We start from the raw sequence: 16,801 nt of genomic DNA, 5'->3' as shown, positions 1-16,801 counted from the left end.
CTTTTAGGACTTGCTTAAAGATTGTTTTTCGCCCTGTGTATAATGTTTAAAATCTTCTTCTCTATTCTCACACATCTGTATGAAAAACTGACTTAAAATGTTTAATGTTTAATTTCATGTCCCCTGGAATATGGGTTTTGACTCTAGGGCAGGACCAAAATGGATGTAGAAGTGTTAATGCATATACACCTGTAATGTTTTAAAATTATCTTTTTTACTCCCTCATACCTGAAAGGAAAACTGAATTCATGATTTTGTAGACAAGATCTTTAAGTTTTTTACCATAATTATAGGTTTCAAAGTTCTTTTAAAAAGATTTCAGGCAGGGAGTCATTACAAATTTATAATTTTTCTACTCCAGAATGAAATCTTATTAAATGCATATATGAGACTCCTCGACAAGTTTGTGTATGGGTTATATATGCTACTCAAGTGACTGTTAAGGCCAATTGGCCTCTTGTTTATTTATTGTTGTCGATTCCCACATTTTCTTTGATGGTTGTAGCATTGGATATAAAACATTACAAACCGGGTCGTTTTAGCCACGGTTGTTTTCGTGGAAGTAGTCGCAACTAAATGAAACAGATATATAGAAATTTGGAATTTTGTAACTGGGGCTGGTTTACTATACAGTGGACATATGTTTGCACAAAGAAGATGGAGGGATAAGATGATGCTACTGCCTATCTGGTTTAGTCGTTAAATACTTCAAATTTAACATTTTTTCAATTAAATATATTTAATATGTTATAATACAAATTTACAAAAGGGTATTTTTCTAACTGTATTCAGTTTTGAAATATTTTCAGAAACGATAAGAAAAAGAAAATAAATCTTAAATTTTTGGTAGTTTTGAACCCATAACCTAAAACCCAAACTTCTTTAAAGTTACATAATGTCTGGTGTTCTAACCTCTGAGTCATTTCATTCACAACAAAATGCGTTGTTTAAGTGCTATATGAGACGTTGGCCACGAATTTACGGACTTGCATTATTTTTCTAAGAAGTTCATTTGTTGGGCTACAAAATGACATCTTTAAAGTATAGTGGGTCAGCTCGCCACATTTTTGTTAATTCAACTCAATTCAAATTTAATTAAACCGCATTTAAACTATGACAAAAATATGGAGCTCAGACAAACTCTATAAAAGAAAAGGCACTGAAGTTATAAAAATGACACTATTTGGAGGTTTTGACACGCATATGCCAGTTTAAATCAGCCGTTTGCAAGTATTTAAAATATTGAAGGGTTACAAACCGAGGTTACGTTAAATATAAATTGTTTTAATTGTTTTTTTTAAAGTATCAGATTTAATGATATTTTAATTTTACAGTATCTAATCATTCCTCATATAGGCATTTTACACGCCTCATTCACTCATGTTCTTCAAACAATTGTTGTAGTATTTTATTAAGCTTGAAAAAATGGTAAAAATCAGATGTCTTTTTGTCTGTATACGGCGCTCCTATCATCAGCAAGAAAAGAACATAGCTATTACAATATATTTACTTTCAGAAAAGGACATTTAACAATGCATAAATAATATTTTTTAATACCCCTTATACTTTTTTTATTATACCGGAAAGTTAGATATACAACATCTTCATTAAAAATGTAATATACAAAATTGCAAAGCAAATTATACCATGTACGTATCACACATATAGTACAGTCACATTTTATTTCCATTAAGCTTCTTTTTTTGCCCTAAATGGTTACCACTTTTTTTCCTCACAGTTACCTTTTATCAATCTAATTGTAAAAAAAAGTATTAAATGTAAGAAAACATACAACGTAATTAAAGGGACCTAGACACCATTTGAGATGAAAATTTTAATTTTAATTTTTATAAAATAAAATGGTTTCGTTGTGTATTTTGAATGATTGGCCAAAATTTGAATGTTGGAAGTCACGTTACAAGTGAGATACAGAGGAAAGAAGTTGTTTTTTATGTAAACAAAGCTCGTGTCTTAAATTTGATTACAAATAATATAAATTAAAGAATTCACACTTTCTTAATTTACAAAATGTCCCGTATAAAACAAGATAAACTGATTCAATATGTTAATAAAAATAATTTATAGACAATGAAAAGAAATATTAGATTGAAACTTATACCAATACATATACAATAGATAAGTTAAACAATAACAGGACTCCAGCTCTGTACACAAAACAAACAATTCTAATCTGTTAAACCAATTGTAACTCGATAGTTGACTTCCAGATTTATAAATCATTAAAAACATCCATATTGACTAAACTAGACATTAAAAATGAAAAAAAAATGATTTTGAAAAAAATGGGCTAAACTAGTGTAAGTCCTTTTAATATCAGTAAAAATCACATATGGACATGGTATATTTTACCAAGTTATTCGCATCATAGCATATTTGTGTTTTGCTTTAATTTTACCAAACACTTGCAATCTGAATTTTATTTTTAGTCAACGAATTGTTCAGAAGAGTTTCTTTAACAGACTATAAATCTACTTTATCGACTGTGATATGTTATTTAGCTCATTTTTAAGCGGTTAGTGAATACGCTTAACGCTTATATATCATGTTCCCAAAACCGGGATGCCTCAAAGAATTGAAACTACAAAGAGCTGGTTTAATATGTGCTTTTTTGAGCAAAAATTGCAAATTATCCCTATCATAAACTCTTATTGCCATTGTACTGTTTAATGAAACAAGCATTTTACTGACTTTTTAGTTGAGTGATCAAACGACAGATATAATAGAAACAATTAAATCCTTGATCACTACTTTGAAAGAAAAAAAATGTCGACAGAGAGAATATTTTAGTACAGAGGTTTCAGAGTTTTTATTTCTAAAATTTATTTGAGATTCGTCTGCGCGTAATAATGTTATTGTGTTTCAAACACAGTGTCATTCATAAAATCAAGCAACGCTATTTCAATGAAATATATAATAATATGCAAATCTTAGTCGAGAAACGCATTACAAAACTATGCTTAATACTTTTAAACGATTTAGACGAAAATAATTATACTCAACACAATAATAGAGGAGATAATTAAGAATCAATTCATAAAAAATAATCAGTATGTGTTCTCGGCCAATTTTTGGCAAAACAACTTTAAAAATTTAAAAGATTTCTCAAGACCTTATATTTTCATGACGACGTTAGCCCAACGTCATCATTTCCTCACAAATTTGACGTGCATTTATTGACATGACTAGCTGATAAACACATTTTAGAACATGTAAATACCAGTTAGACATTATTGTGAATGTTAAAATGCAAATGCACATATGCAATTAATGTCAGGCTGCAAAGATACAGAAAATTGCTATATTTGTTTTTATGAAACTCTGAGTCGATCAATGCAAAAAATTGCCAGGCAACTACTGACATAATGAGTTTGTAATCGTATAAAATAATTAGCCAAATTTTTTTAAAAACTTTGATCGGTAGTTAGAATTAAGGAAGTTAAAATTGTATATAAAAAAGCGAAGTTAATGCACACGGTTCAATTAATTTACTTGAATGTCTATTTTAAAACCTGATTTTAAATGGAAGAGTTCCAACGCACACTCATACGTTATAGAACAAAATGTGACAATGTTTGTGACATCTTTAAATTTTCAGCACTTAATAATTATAAATGTCTTAAGCTTTTTGAAATATTTCCCTTTATATTTTAAATATTTCATTTGTCATTTGAAGAAAATGTATGGGTTTACTATGACGGTCAACTGTATACGTCGATTCCTATTGTGACGTCAGCAAAACCCGCGAGCTACATTAAGATCAAATTACATTATAATTTTATCACTGTTCCAAATAAGATTTCAGATAAAAGTTGTTTAAAAAGAAGAACGGGGGTAACCCCCATCCATATTATTCGACGAATCAACTTCCCCGTTTTATGCATGACAAATCTGTTCATTGTTTAAAAATATGTACAGGGTTGACTACCAATCTGTCGTGGTATAAAAATGTATGAATTAAACTTAAAAAACGCTAGTGTAGGTATATTTATTTGCATATTTTAAACCATAGTTGTCATATCCAAAGTATCTACCCTATGGTTAACTCATCCTACACTTTCCGCTATGACGTTATTTAGTCAACCCGCATTCCTGGGGCACTTCGTTCTGAAAAGTTGTTTCCATCAAAACTAAAATTGCATAAAAAATATTCCATTTTATTTAATTTTTTTGTACTAACCAGAAATGTTCGATCGAAGGTATCTTCCCGCAATGGATCATGTACTCGTCCTACACTTTTCGCCATGACGTTATTAGTCAACCCGCGTTTTTTGGTTACCTCGTTCTAAGATATAAGATCTATATCATATTCTCTCACCAGAGGTTTTTTTTCAGCAGAGAGAGCGCTCGCCAATATCTGTTGAACACGCATCGGAGGTCGCAAAATCTCGCAAGCGTTCTATCCATCAAAACTAAAATCGCTCATTCAAGAAACGAATTGGCTCCTTTTATTTGTACAAAATTTCACTAATCTTAACTTATGCGTATACTCTACAGATATTCGTTCTTTACGTAAATATTGAATATCATTTAATTGCAAGTATAAAATTTATTTAGATGCAAACTATCCCTGACTTGGATCCGCCAAAGTGTTTCCACCACCTTACTCTCTGTTTATTCAAAATGAAAGTAGGTTTTTGAGTAATTTCACAATAATAACTTATCAGTGAAAATTCAGTTATAGTTTTAGAACATCATCTCACACGTGTTGAAATAAGTTACTCTGGTGCAAACATTTTGAATTTTATTTGCAAAATGTTTGAATTGATAAGACTTTTGTAAAGATATCCTAAATATAACTGCTTAACTATACAAATGTGTGGTTGCCAGTTGTTGATACTACCGTTACCTTCCTTCATTTTTATAAAATATGATTGATTATGGCTATTTACACTTGGCTTTTTTTTTTAAGTATACCAATTTTATTTTACTTGCGGGATGATTGGATTCCCGCTATCTTTTATGTCAATTAACTTGAATTATGATTTGATTAATTTCATATGTATTCCAATTCTTAACACAAATTTGATTCAAACACTTGTTTATAAAAAAAAAATCATATACGCACATCGTAACAATTAGTTAGACTTTAGAAAAATACTGTTAAATTTGTTTTCATTTTCAATTTTTATATAGAGTTTTAAAAACATACTGGTATTCCAAGAAAATAAGGATATTGACTTGTCTTACACAATTTTTGTTCCTGAGCTTGTGTAACATTAAAGATATTTCTTAACTTGAGCTTTGATAAAAATGTACCAGCTTCTATGAGAACATAAGTAGTACGATATAACTGCACAATAGTTTCATAAAAAAATCACGACGCTTTTATATGACCAAAACGTTAACCCTACATACCATAGTTTATATATCACATATCCTCTTAAAGGGACTTGGACACGATTTGAGCTCAAAAGGACTAAGTGCGGTTTTATGCAATTTTTGCCCCCCAAAATCAAAGTTTTAGAAAGAGCTTTAAAATAAGTTGAAAGATAGTTAAAATCATATTGAAAATAAAGGTGTAAAAGGTTATCACCACAGTGACGTCATAATGTAGAAATGACGTCATGAATATTGCATTATTTCGATAAATTGATGTTTTGTAGCACAATATGGGTGTTTTCCGATGGTTTTTCGACTGGGAAACATCGAGCGCAGGCTTGCTCAAGTACCATTTTTTAGTATGATATGTATTACTATCTGAAGAAAAACATATGTTAAAATCGCACTTGAGCAGACCTGCGCTCTATACTTCCGAATGCAAAATATAGAGCAAAAATGAGAATATCTTCATTTGTTTGCAAATTTGCGGGAATTAGATCATTTAAGTGACGTCATAGATAAACAGATAGTGAGCAATGATGACTAAAATCAAGATTAAAGTTATAGGCATCCTCTTTACAATGATTTGTGAAGATTTCATTTTCATACGATACTATTTAAAATTTGGTTGAAATCGGGGGCAGATATTTGACCATACTGCACATAGTCCTTTAAAATCTTATTTTTTTCAATTTTAATGTTTGGAATAGTTAATATGGGTACTTTTAATGCTTTGTCAAAATTTGAAAGTCAAATTATGAGTTATATGCAAGATACAAAATTTGAAAATATTTGTTTTGTAAACAAAGCTCGAGCTTTGTTATGGTTTACATATGTGTTTTATTGGTATAAATCTCACTCAAATGTTGCTTTTGTCTGTTTAACATATTATCTTGAACATATTTAACCAGTTTACCTTGTTTGCCACGAGCCATTTGGTCAAAGAAATGGTAATTCCATACTTTACATTATTTGTAAACAAATATAAGACTCGAACTTTGTTTACATAACAATGATTTCTTACCTATTAATCTCTCTTATTACTTGACTTCTAACATTCAAATTTTGGTCAATCATTCAAAATAAGCAAAAACCATTTTAAACATAAAAAATGAAAAAGAAAATTTTGATCTAAAATCGTGTCCAAGTCCCTTTCACTTAATATTCCAGTAATTAAAATATTTGATGGCCAATAGATGTCTTTTCCTAACAGCTCGTATACTGTAGAAGCACATATTTTCAATGGGTCAAAATTTCGTTGTTTTTAAAACCAAATAAAATTCGTTGGCATTTAATTTCGTCACATCATAATATCTTTGTATTCATTTTTACTTTGGTTAAACATTCGTCATGGATTTAATTTCGTTAATTTCTACTGCCAACGAAAATAACGAAATTAAATCCTCAACGAATATTTATGCTTCTACAGTATATGAATGTAAATATTTAGTTTTCTGATATGTCATTACGTGGTATCTTTTCTTTATTGAAAAAGCAATGTTTGTTCAAAAAATGATTTGGGAATATAGTTTACGACCAAAAAGAGTGTGGTTCTTTAACCCTGTTAGTAAAATGTTTTTTATATTTGGCTAACTGTGCTGTAACAGATTTTGTGAACAATATTACATCAAGCTGTCTATGCTGGAAGTTTCGCAAGTTATCAAGTTGTTGTACCGGAACTCCGAGACTCGGTTTACATTTGAATACCATGTACCGTTTTACATCCATTTATGAGTTTAATTCAGCGTTTCCTTGAACGAATATAACAAATAGTGCTTTACTCTGAATACATCACATAAATTTTAAGAATATATACATTACAATTAACAATATAAATTATATACAAGATACGTTTGAGAAATTTTTTCATTAGAAAACTGGTAATTATGCATCCTATCGGATTCACCACAACTTCAAGATAAAAACCACAAGCTGAAACTTTAATAGTGAAACTTGTTTTGGAAGTCCACAGTATCCCAATATAAAATCTTAACGCATGTATTCCAACAACATCAAAACAAGCTTTCAGTTCTTTGATTGTGCTATTTCTCTTGTATCATAAGAAATTCTTGTTATCTTAGATATTGCGAATCATCAAATATAAAACTCATTAGATCATTCCCATGGCATTTAAGAAAAAAAAACATTGTAGAAAATGTTGTACTCAATAATAGTGTTCATTACATTATAACTATCTCCAAAAAGGAAGCAATGATCAGTGTGAGATGATGAATTTATGCAACACTACCAACTGTAACAATGGAACATGTCTGAATGGGAAGTGTAGTTGTGTGGATGGATATGAAGGGTCACTCTGTCAACACAGTGTGGATGAGTGCAAGACCAGCCCTTGTAAAAATGGAGGGACATGTGTGGATGGACATAAAGACTACAGTTGTGAATGTCTCTCCGGATTCACCGGTATGTATTGCATATGTTGAAATTTTTTGATTGCTATCCTTCTTTCTTCTTTTCTTCGATTTTTTACATAAAAATTGAATATAAGAGCAACGTTTGCTTAAATATCATTACCATTTTGGTTGCACTTGTATAGAAATTGATATAATTTCTAAATCATCAAGAAAAACTGCAGACAAATTACAGTTTAATTTTTTTAATTAAAAAAAGCTAAAAAAGATTTGAATTACCTAGAAGCATGTATTTGCAAAACTAGCATTGGTATTAATATTGACCTCTGCTCTTATTCTTTTTTCTAGGAAACGTTTGTGAAGTGAATCTAAATGATTGTCCAGGATCATGTAATTTGACATTTACTTATCTCACTATTGATAAAATTGCTGAATGTGAATGCATTTGTTTGGATGGATATACAGGCATTGACTGCACGGTAAATTTGTTTACAAATCAGAAGGGGTGTTAATTTACTCTGAGTAATTAGTGATCAGTCGAAGGCTTTAGACAAGCGATAGTCGAATACTCGTTGTTTTGCGTGAACATGTGTGTTCCTTTCGAAAAGATAATAGTGCTATTGTCGTATACAAACATGGAACTAAAATCAATTTAGAATTAAAAATTTTATTCACTTAATGATTTTGATTTAAAATTGATTGAAAATTATTTTATCTGATATCCGATATCAAATGTCCTTGTTTTTCTTTTTCCTTATAAAGCTTGTACACCATAATAATGAGAAGTGAGTAACATATAATCAATTTGAATTACCCTAGCTATATTAGATACCTAAATTTCATTAAAATCCTTATAAACAAATATACATAGCGGGTTCCAGTAAATGTTTTCCCAAGCCTCTTTCTCTACTCCTTACCAAAATATTAAGGACAGTAAATGAGATTCTTCAAGAGTAATGTGCAACAGTATATTCAAGAAGCGGCATAAATCAGATCCAGGTACTTAAAGCTGACCGTTGCTCGTAAATAGGCATTGACGGCCATATTATATTTCTCTTTCATGACCGCTATCCCTGCAACCCCTATATAAGCTGCAGACCTCTGAACAGTTCTAAGTATTTCGCTGTATATGTCTTACATGTACCTCTGTGGACGTACATCTTTCCTTGGTCGCGATGAAATCAAATTATGCGCACTTTTTTCAAGCCAATCGAATACTTACATCAAATAAACATTCAATGCACAATGCACTATTTACAAACAAAATATACACATAAATAAGAAATTAATGCATAAAATCCAAACACCACGAAAGGAATATTGCACGTCGGCCATGGGTATCAGGTGTGTAATCGGGTGAAACAAAATCAAAGGGTTTATGTTCCTGTGTGACTGTGCCTGTTCACGAGCGGTTTTCAGCTTGAAAACTTCAAAGAAACTTTTAGAAAGATTGAAACTGGCAAAATGTTACCAAAATCAATAGCACAAAAACTTACGACTTTTTTTTATACTTTATACAACCATCACAGACAATAAAATTAAATCCAGTAGGCTTTTTGACATCATTCATACCCTACCGATCAGACCCAACCTAACACCAGAGTAAACCCCAACTATACCCCGGGTTTACTTTTGTTGGTTTACTTGGGGTTTACTCTGGGTTTACATTTTAGCTCACCTGAGCCAGAGGCTCAAGTGAGCTTTTCTGATCACAATTTGTCCGTTGTCTGTCGTCGTTGTCGTCGTCGTCGTTGTCGTCGTCGTTGTTGTAAACTTTTCACACCTCATCTTCTTCTCAAGAATCACTGGGCAGATTTCAACGAAATTTGGCACAAAGCACCACTAGGTGAAGGGGATTCAAGTTTGTTCAAATGAAGTTCCACGCCCTCTTTAAAGGGGAGATAATTGAGAATTATTGAAAATTTGTTGGTATTTTTAAAAATCTTCTCTCAAAAACTATTCAGCCTGAAAAGCTTAATCATCAGGTAGTGTAGATTCAAGTTTGTTAAAATCATGGTCCCCGGGGAAAGGGAGGGGCCACAATTGGGGGATCATGTTTTACATAGGAATATATAGAGAAAATCTTTAAAAAATTTCTTCTCAAAAACTATTAGGCCAGAAAAGCTCAAATTAAAATGGGAGCATTCTCAGGTAGTGTAGATTCAAGTTTGTTTCAAATCATGGTCCCCGGGGGTAGGGTGGGGCCACAATTGGGAGATCAAGTTTTACATAGGAATATATAGAGAAAATCTTTTAAAGTCTTCTCTCAAAACTATTAGACCTGGAAAGCCCAAATTTGAGTGGAAGCATCCCCAGATCATATAGATTTTGTTTAAATAATTGTCCAGGGGTAGGGTGAGGCCACAATGGGGGATGAATTTTTACTTAGGAATATATAGAGAAAATCTTTAAAAATCTTCTTTTTAAAGACTATTTGGCCAGAAAAACTTAAACTTGTGTAGAGGCATCCTCGGGTAGTGCAAATTCAAGTTTGCAAAATCACAGTCCCTAGTGGTAGGGCGGGACCATGATGGCGGTTTGAATTTTTACATAGGAATATATAGAGAAAATCTTTAAAAAATATTCTGGGAAAGTTTTCAGTCCAAAACTCAGTACTTAGTGTGAAAGCACAGGTTATGCAGATTTAAGTTTGATGAAACCATGATTCCCTGGAGAAAAGTGGGGCCACGAAATGGGGGGGGGGGTATATAGGAATAAAGAAAAATCTTCTTACAGGTACAACAACAAATGGGGCTTGGTATTTACCAAAATGTAAGAGGTGGATAAAAATTCGCAGATTTTCAATTTTTTTTAGCAAGATCTACTGTACCTAGTTGTCAAGATATTTTGATACTGTAATGCTAATTTGATCAGAATTAAGGCAATTGTTGCTCAGGTGAGCGATGTGGCTCCTGTGCCTCTTGTCCAAAATTTGGGTCCACTCGGGGTTTACTTTGGGTTAACTCGGGGTTTACTTTGGGTTTACTTTCAAATTGCTTTTGAGGTCAACTGTATGCACTGGAATGTGAAGCAGACTAGTATTTTATCTTACAATCCTACTGCCTGTAATCCCTATCCTTTGTATATTCCGAATACACAGTTAGCGTCTGCTTTCAGGGGTATACCTCTGACTGGGTTTACTCTCTGTGACCACTCTGGGTTTACTTTGGGTTTACTCTGGGTTTACTTTGGGTCAACTCCAGTAAACCCGTAGTAAACCCAGAGTAAACCCAGAAAGTAAACTCAGGGTTCAGTTGGGCTTTACTTTCTGTTAGGCTGGGTCTGATCGGTACTGTATTTGCATTTTCAGTAAAATGGATCATGTAAATTTACTAACCTTGCCATTGGTTATTTGCCAAACTAATTATTAAAAACCATCCAGATTGTGCACACAAATTACTCTAAAGTGAATACTGAAAAGATGCTTGAGGTTCTGATAGAAAGCATCTATGTGTTTTTGGATATGTTTGTATTTTTCCTTTGGACTTTTGATTTTGAAAACTGTTCGTTGTCACCACGTCATATTGGTGCATGCTAAACCAACAATGAAAGTTTAATAATAATATAACAAACGCATAGATATAATTATTGATGATACTTCTTTCATGCATTTCAAATTTTTCCAATTTTGCCAAAAAATAACTTGTAAAACTATATCCAACAACACGTGGGTATACATGGTCAAGAGACCATCAAGCAAAAACTAGCTGGTCAATTTTGATAAAATATGTTTTTTGTTAACAATATATACAACTCTTAATTAATGTATAACAAAAACAGTTTATGAACAATACAGGTTTTGAGAAATTTCCAAAAATATGCAATTTCTATGAATTCGTTGGAAGGTCGTGTGAAGAATAAATGTAATATTTTATTGTATTTCAGTAGAATTTCAATAAGACTTTTAATTCAATGACTATCATTAGATTTTTTAAAATCCTAACCTTACATGATGCATTTTGTAGCATAGTTTAATGAATAATAATAGTATGCTTCGTTGTGTTAAAACTTCGTTGTTAAATTGTTGGACCATGTGAGCTGAAGCTCACTGTAGGAAAAGAAACCTGCAAAGGTATAGATATTTTGGCTTCCAAAGTAAGACTACAAGAGTAAGTTGTTTTTACTGTTCAAATTTAAAAAAAAAAGTTTGCTCTGACACAAATTCTGAATAGTCTGAGTCTGCCTTAACATTAAAAGAAGCATCGCATTAGTCTGCTTAAGTATATTCACGTTCAAGTACTTTTATTCCTTCAATAATTTGATCGAAAAAAAAACCAAGAGATCATGGACACCAATTTATCAGCTGCATAAGAAATAAAACTAGCTTCCAGACCAAATGCCGAGAAAAGAAAGGTGTATTTTTATTCAAAGCCCAAAAACTGCAGCGTAAAGAAAATGATAAAATGTTTCAATATTATTTTCATTAATTGATTATTTGACTTAAAAATTTGAAGTTGATGAGATGATCTGCTCGACCGAGTAAACGTCGAGTGCTTGAATGCTCGGTTTGCATACAAACCAATCAATGATTATTTTGTTTCCTCTTTTCTTTGCAATCAGTCGTTAAATGTAAAATAAAACAAAGATACTGTAAACCAACATTTATTCGCGGCGACTTTATTTCGCGATTAACTTCCAATAAACTGGTTCGTGACGACTAATGTTCGCGACCAAGCCTTATTCAGACCCGTATTTTGTTATAACAACCATGCGATGAAGATTGGTTTGCGGCGGGAAATATTCGCGACGACGAGGCTCTCACAAACCTCGCGAAAATCTCTCGCACGCGAATACAAGTTGATTTACTGTAATATGTAGAGCTGTAGACTTTTTTATGCGAAAAATAAATTACTCTGTTGTTTCTTCCCAGCGTGGTAGAATGTAAACAATGTTTGTTTACGTCCCTTGCTTGACATTCGAATCTGAAGTAGGCATTGACAATGTGATGTCATTTCAGAATTGTAAGATTTTTAAAATAAACATATGAAAGTCATAATTTGTAGCTATGCCTACATCGACGACTTATATCAATATCTTAAGAGTACATCTGATATAACCCCCAATAGTTCAGTATTAGACCATTGCTTCAAAAGGAATAAATGAACGAACAACAATAAATTATTTCAATATATGTTTTAATCTCATCAGTATTGATGTTTTTCATTTTTTATGTTCTGTCTATTATAGGAAGAGATTGATGAATGTGCTAGTTTTCCTTGTAAGCATGGAGCCACCTGTGCAGACCGTGTCAATGACTATTACTGTAACTGTACAGAGGGATGGACAGGCAAGAACTGTGACCAGCAAATCGACTATTGTACAACCACCTCTAACAAGTGTCAGAGTGGGAAATGTTTCAACTTGATTGATGACAAATACTGCAGGTTCGTCACAGGTTAATCCATTACTGAGATTAAACAATTGAAAAACAATATTAAATTATTGTGAACTTCCAAGCCAAATGAAAGCTAGATTAGAAGAACATTTATTTAGTACATGCATTGTGCTAGATGCTAAAACAACACTTGTTATACTTTTGTTTTATTAAATGTATTGCTATTATCAATGCAGAAAGATTTTATCACTTAAGGTATTCGATTTATAACGACCACATTTTGTACCTTATAAATGAATGGTCCGATATTCTTAATCATGATATCATTTTGAAGGTGTTATCAAAAAGAAATACTTCACCATAGGAATTTTCAAAATTTTGATTATGGTCCAACTAATTAAACCTTGAATTTTGCATTCAAGTCTATCGGCAACGTATGTTTTATTAGGATATTGTAAAAAGTAACTTAAAATTCGTAAAACTTTCTTGGTTAATGCATGCAATTTTTTCTTTTATTAAAATATGAAAAAAAGACATTTTGACGAAATTAAAATTTACTTCTTTTCGTTAAGATAAAATAACTATTTAAAAAATTTTAAGGTGCAGATTGACCAGCTTCTTACATGTTGTCTGTCATGTGAATTCGGTTGATTTCGCTTTCATAGTTATCTAACAATACATATCTAACTAGTTCAAAATGATTCAAAAGTGTTCAGTATCCATTCAGTATACATTGAATACCTTAAAAATGAATTATGTAAGCAATTATCAATTTTCAAAAAATGTTCACTTGTGTGCCATTCTAATTAGAATTAGTTTGCTTGTGTGCTAGGTTAACTGTTAGTTTTAACTGAAATATTCAGAAATGTGGTTACCAAGGGGTTGAGAAGGATGAAATACAATATATTACTGTATACAGGGTTAATTTTGCCCCACGAAAATTTGGATCTTTTACCCCATCTTGATTTCTCCCAAACACAGTTGTATTTAGAGAGATAAAATTTGAGACATTTGAATTCGACCAGTCTAGCTTTCGGTAGCTGAAAACGACAATAAAATGGGGGCTAACATTTCCCTTTTTACAGTACTACGTTGTGTTCCGGTTTACAGATGCAGTGCTGGTACAAGAGATAATACATGTGAAGATATACCAGATGTGTGCGATGTTGTCAACCCATGTACAGCAATGGGTTTATGTAAAATTTTAAATGGAACAGCGGAATGTTCTTGCGAGAGTAGTAAGTTACATGTAAACATGTACAACATTTAGATAATTTTTTAAAAAACCTTATTTGCAATTGCTTTTTCTCATAAGTCATTTTTGCAGATATCTGTTGTATATTGATACAAGAAAAACAAATTAATTAAAGTCACATAGGAAGATAGTCAAACTGCATCAATATCTTCACTTATTGTGCTTAAGGAAAAGAAACAAGTATAAGACTACAGATACAAGGAATTAAATGTAAATTTGATTTTTTGCAAGCCTACACTGGAAACTCTTGTCAGTTATTGAAAGACTTCTGCACTGAATCTACCACATGTTTATATATGAGCATGCCTGGTACTGGAGGGACGTGTACTAATCTGGAGAGTGGAGGGTACAACTGCCAGTGTCAGACAGGTGAGGTGCTGAACAGTTGGTATCTTATATACCATGCATGGATACCAAACCTGTTGCTTTCTAAAGATCATGTTGACAATTTTAAATTGTTATACATTTACTGGTACTTTATACCAAGTTGGCAATTAATTGTTATACATGTACATTTACTGGTACATGTGTTAATTTCTAAACTTATTTATATCAATATATCAATTCAATATATTATTAGATATGATGTTTATACAATAATAAATCATAAAACTAGACTCTTGTTGCTATAGCAACAAAAAGGTCTTCCGTTCCTCATGTATTAATCTGCACAAATCTCCAGTTATCTTGTAAACAGGAAATGGATATAATATATACATTTTGTCTTTCCTCAAAGTTTGGATGTTCAAGTTTTTGTTTCCGGGTAGTTGTAATATCTCGTTGAAAAAAGGTTTTTGTCTCGGGAGGGAAACAAACAAACAGAAGTGATTTAAGAAACGGAAAGTAGATATTTTAGTACATTTACCTACGGTACGTTACTATTCATCACATTGAGTAAAATGTTTAAAAAAAAAATTAAGAATTTAATAAAAAAGTTCTATTGCTTGAACGTTTCGAGTAAAACCGGAAGTGACGTACGACCAAATGAAACCCGTTAAACACATGTTCAATCAAACGTCCATCATTCATTTAAGCTTCGTGCCTTAATCTCTCACAGTTTCTGAGATCTTGCGGTTCCTTTGTTTTTTATAAAAGAAGGCTACCTGAGATATTTGAGATGTCTCACCGGAAGTAGAGGTTTTGTTTTACCATGTGTAGATGACCTTTTATATTTCTATGGCTAAAATGTTACTTCAATGCTAAATAACCAAATATTTCTAAAAATTCAAAATTTGGTGTACTTCCTGTGACGACCGGAAGTTAAGCCGGATAAAACAAAATAATGTTAACACATGTACATATATAGGTCTATCATCCTACAAAGTTTGGTTGTTGAAGTCGTTTCCGTTTTTGAGATTTCGTCGAAATAAGGTTTTTGGTTTCGGGACAGGAAACGGACAAACGGAAGTGCTCAATGTAAATTGTATTAAATATTTTTTGTATACTTGCCTTTTGTACATTATTTTTCATTTATCTAACTAAAATTATCAACGGAAAACAGATAAACTGATAAACAGCTCGATTTTTTTCAACTCTTCCTGTGTGGACCGGAAGTGACGGAAGACAAAATGAAACCAGTTAAACACATCTTCAATCATATGTCTATCATCCATGAAAGTTTCGTGCCTTGATCACTTATAGTTTCTGAGATCTCGCGGGTACAAAATGTGTTTTAAAAAAAGCTACCTGAGATGATTGAGATATCTCACCGGATGTAGAATTTTTTTGTTGATTTAACATTGCATAGATAACTTATGTGTAGATTTATACTGATATAATTAATTTGTGGAAAATGAATTTTTTGCGTGAAATAACTATTTTTGAAGTGCTTCCGGTGACGACCGGAAGTTACGACGAACAAAACAAAAGTGTTTAAACACATCTTCATACACAGGTCTATTATCGTACAAAGTTTGGTTGTTCAAGTCTTTACCATTTTTGAGATCTCGAGGTGACAAGCTTTTTTGTTGCGGGACAGGAAACGGACGACCGGAAATAAATTTTGAAAAAATGAAAAAAACTTCCCTAGCGTTTATCATTTCCTATCATTCCTGAAAATTTCAAGGAAATATATCCAGTCATCTCTGAGAAAATCGGGGAAAAAAATAATAATAATAATAATAATAATAAAAACTAGACTCTTGTTGCTATAGCAACAAAAAGGTCTTCCGTTCCTCGTGTATTAATCTGCACAAAAAATCCAGTTATCTTGTAAACAGAAAATAGACACAGGATGAATCTCTGCCATTCAGTCAATTGAAAGGTGACTGAAAGGTAACTGAAATGTGACTGAATGGCATATGTGTGCCATTCAGTCACCTTTCCAGACCATTCAGTTATCATTCAGTTGACTGAATGGCAGAGATTCATCCTGTGAGATACATGTACATTTTGTCTTTCCTCAAAGTTTGGATGTTCAAGTTTTCGTTAGTTATAATATCTCGTTGAAAAAATCTAGGGTCCGGAAACGAAAAAACGGAAGTGATTTAAAAAACGGAAAGT

At 32.0% G+C, this 16,801-nt stretch overlaps 1 protein-coding gene across 1 annotated transcript in view; it reads left to right on the top strand.

Annotated features, from left to right (window-relative positions):
* The window catches only part of LOC128164926 (uncharacterized), a 62,556-nt gene that overhangs the window by 11,341 nt on the left and 34,414 nt on the right, over nucleotides 1-16,801 (top strand). Inside the window, exons 4-8 of the mRNA XM_052829037.1 lie at nucleotides 7,546-7,761; nucleotides 8,058-8,188; nucleotides 12,897-13,093; nucleotides 14,155-14,282; nucleotides 14,531-14,668. Of these exons, the coding sequence (XP_052684997.1) occupies nucleotides 7,546-7,761; nucleotides 8,058-8,188; nucleotides 12,897-13,093; nucleotides 14,155-14,282; nucleotides 14,531-14,668 (810 nt within the window). The remainder of the gene's footprint in view (nucleotides 1-7,545; nucleotides 7,762-8,057; nucleotides 8,189-12,896; nucleotides 13,094-14,154; nucleotides 14,283-14,530; nucleotides 14,669-16,801) is intronic.

Source organism: Crassostrea angulata, chromosome 10 (genome assembly GCF_025612915.1).
Source record: "Crassostrea angulata isolate pt1a10 chromosome 10, ASM2561291v2, whole genome shotgun sequence".
Classification (NCBI taxonomy): Eukaryota; Metazoa; Mollusca; class Bivalvia; order Ostreida; family Ostreidae; genus Magallana; species Magallana angulata.
This window is presented reverse-complemented; position numbering and strand designations above follow the sequence as displayed.